The sequence below is a fragment of the Poromitra crassiceps genome, assembly GCF_964638095.1.
Source record: "Poromitra crassiceps genome assembly, chromosome: 11".
Lineage (NCBI taxonomy): Eukaryota > Metazoa > Chordata > Actinopteri > Beryciformes > Melamphaidae > Poromitra > Poromitra crassiceps.
In genome coordinates this window covers 25,102,497-25,105,875 of record NC_139643.1, presented here as the reverse complement: position 1 = coordinate 25,105,875, position 3,379 = coordinate 25,102,497, and the positions used below count along the sequence as shown (strand labels likewise).

Genomic DNA, 3,379 nt, shown 5'->3' with positions numbered 1-3,379 from the left:
TTTTGAAGAGAGAGAAGATCTCCAGATTACAGCATTGAAGTAATATAGTACAGAATCCTATGCATTGGCCCAGTTATTTTGGATTGACGACCATCACCATAACAAATCCATGCTCAAAGACAGTCAAATTTATTAGACCATTTTCCTAATTTTTGAAAATCAGATAGTACAGGTAAAACATATTCCCACACTTGAGGGAACATTAACGAGTAACTCTACAATGAATATAAAAACAATTGTTTAAGGTATAATAGAGGTAATATGGAAAGCAGAGTGCCATGTCATGTGAAGTTCAAATGATAATTATGTACAGATCAGTACAGTCTTATTGACGTCTTTCTAAATGAAAACAATTTAAAAATAGCCTTTGACAAACAAACTCTATTATCCATTATTATCCTTTTTTCAAAAACTTTCGGCCCAGAAAACAGTAAACCTACATTAAAAAAAGCCCACGTACATTGTGCAGAATACAGTCATCAATACTTCGAATCAATACTCTGACAATTACTTAACTGAGTGATCTATGAGAAAACAGCAGTCCTTTCGCCACATATTATCTTTCGTCATCGTCAGCCGCCTCTTCTGCCTCGTCGTGGGTCTTCTGGTGGGCCTTTAGGTTGCTCTCTCGACCAAAGCTCTTCCCGCAGGTGGGACACTTGTGTCGTACGGAGCTGTGAGCTCTGGCCACGTGGGCTCTCAGCTGCTCGGGCCGCGCGTAGCTCTCGTCGCATTCTGTGCAATGAGCCTGGCGAGGCCCGTGGCGGTCCTTCTTGTGGACGCGGAGGGCGGCGACAGAAGGGAATACGAGGTCACAGTTTGCTTCGGGACAAGGGATCTGGAGCTCCGGTTCCGGCTCCTTGGGGGGACGTCCTCGTCCTCGCTTCGGGCCGTTTGCCGGCGATTCCTTGTCGTCGTCGTCGTCGTCATCCTCCCCGGCTGCTTTCTTGGGTGGGCGGCCACGTTTGGGCTTAGCGTCACAGTTCTGGTAGCTCTCCTGGTGGCGCAGGAGATCTTCCTCTGCTAGGAACCTGCCCCTGCACTTGTCGCAGCGGTAGGTCATTAAGCCTTCCTCGAGCGGGTGGACGGTGTAGCGATGGGCGCGGAGTCGCGTGGCACTGCGAAACGTGATGCGGCAATCTTTGCAGAGATACTGGCGTTCCGAGCACTCCTCCCGCCGGTGGCTCGTCAGCTGTGTCAAGACAAACAAAAAAACAATCATGAGGAAGAAAGAAAGAAAACAGGAGACAAGAGGGTTTTAATTATTTTTCATCATTTAACATATACAATGGAAATGGTAAATGGAGTGCATTTATACAGCGCTTTTATCCAAAGCGCTTTACAATGTGCCTACATTCACCCATTCACACACCGAGGGCCGGCCAGCTGCCACGCAGGGTGCTGGCACAGCCATCGGGAGCAATTCGGGGTTCAGTGTCTTGCCCAAGGACACTTCGACATGCGGACTGGAGGAGCCGGGGATCGAACCACTGACCTTCTGGTTGGTGGACGACACGCTCTGCCTCCTGAGCCACAGCCGCCCCAAATATAGTACATGTACTGTATACGGAAATAATATAGTACATGTACTGTATACGGAAATAATGTAGCACATGTACTGTATACGGAAATAATGTAGTACATGTACTGTATACGGAAATAATATAGTACATGTACGGCATAAAATGACAGGCAGGCGGTGTTGTAGCATGCTCACCTCTCCGAACGTGCGGAAGCACTCCTGGCAGTAGGTGCAGCGGAAGGGCTTGTCCTCTGTGCTGTGGGACAGCTGGTGCTGGGTCAGCGCCTCAGACGACCAGAAGCTCCGGGGGCACACGTAGCAAGTGAACACTGTATCAGTTTGCTGAATGGGGGAATGGAAAGGGGGGGGGGGGGGGGGGTCAGCATAACAATGGTTTCAGACCTGGGTGCACAATTAACTAAACATAATTATAAAATCTTAATAGTGATCACAGGATTTGCTTAACTGCATTTCTTCTTATTTTTTACCATTGTGAAAGGTATTTTAACTGACCAACTGAAGAATCCCCTTGGTTATATTCAAACCAATCAACTCCTAACCACATGGATCTTAATTTGTCACCCCCCAAATTTGATTTTTTCATGTGCTAAAAAAATAAGCAGAAAAGGTTTTGTCCACATTGCATCACAATCCATATTGCAGTTGCAATACACACACAATATTATTATTATAGATTTCATATCTGTTGCAGTGTGTGTGTGTGTGTGTGTGCACACACACACGCGCGCGCGTTTGGGGGGAGGGGATTAGGGCAACTTGAAAAAATGTAGTTCTGAGATTAATCTCAGACTTCTTCCCCCTCGAAAATGAGATGCAACATCTCAAGGGGCTATCCTGTCAATAAATTCTAAGAATGAAGAGAATAAAGTCAGAATTCTGAGAGTAAAGAGAGAGACTTTAGATAAGATTAAACTTCTCACAATTGTGAACTCAAAGTCTTTTTCCCCCCTCAGTCTAGTTGTCCATCCATACCAGCTGCAGCTGCTGCTTGTACTCCTCCCGATGGCTCTTCTTCATGTGCCTCTCCTTGGCCTTGGGGTCGGTGAAGGTGATGAAGCACTGGAAACACTGCAGGTTATGCTGATCTACATCACAAGGAGAAGAAGGTGACATACCGTAGTTAATTTGGATTAAAATACGAAAGAATTTCACTGCACCTAGCTCAGTCTCCCTAGACTCACTGCACATCACTCTAGGGCAGAGCTGGTTCGCCAGGAAAAATAATTACGAAAGCCAGATTGTTGCCGGTGCCAAAAAAATATTGTCATGCCGTAACCTCTAATTTTATCACTAGATTAAATGAGAGAAAACATACTGTCCACTCCTTCAGCATTTATTACATTGGAAATCACTCCAAACAGACAATTTAGGTCATCTAATTTTTTTTAGCTTCATAAGTAAAATGGCGTGGTTTGTCTTAGACCTCCCGGGCCAGGCAGAACCATCATGAGGGCCGGTTCTGGCCCCCCGGGCCGCATGATCCCCAGGTCTGCTAGCGACTAGTGTGATGTGCAGTGAATCTTTGTCAGCTACAATGACAAAGTTCTATCCCTGACAGACACACAACAAGTGCATGACATCTCTGACTGTGAATCTAACGTCAGTGCTTACAGGGCTGCAGAGAAGAGGTAGTCCCAGTCACTGGTTCACATATGACTGGTTTAGACCTCACTGCTTCACGTATGACTGCTTCAGACTTCACAGCCACAGGTTCAGGTGGTTCAATCTTGATCTCTGCTGGGGTGGACATCTTTTCACTCCCAACATGACTCCCAACAATGACTTGCTCTATCTTCAGCAGTTCCATATTGTTGTGTTTGTATCAGAAACCACTCA

The 3,379-nt window shown here is 46.0% G+C and overlaps 1 protein-coding gene across 1 annotated transcript; it reads right to left on the bottom strand.

Moving 5' to 3' along the window:
* LOC310785430 (zinc finger protein 629-like) lies at nucleotides 1-3,379 on the bottom strand. Its single transcript, XM_083646495.1, has 4 exons — nucleotides 3,155-3,379; nucleotides 2,516-2,628; nucleotides 1,718-1,864; nucleotides 1-1,192 (listed from the first exon to the last, which is right to left on the bottom strand). The coding sequence occupies exons 1-4, from the start codon at nucleotides 3,348-3,350 to the stop codon at nucleotides 557-559; spliced, it is 1,092 nt and encodes a 363-aa protein (XP_083502621.1). The 5' UTR covers nucleotides 3,351-3,379; the 3' UTR covers nucleotides 1-556.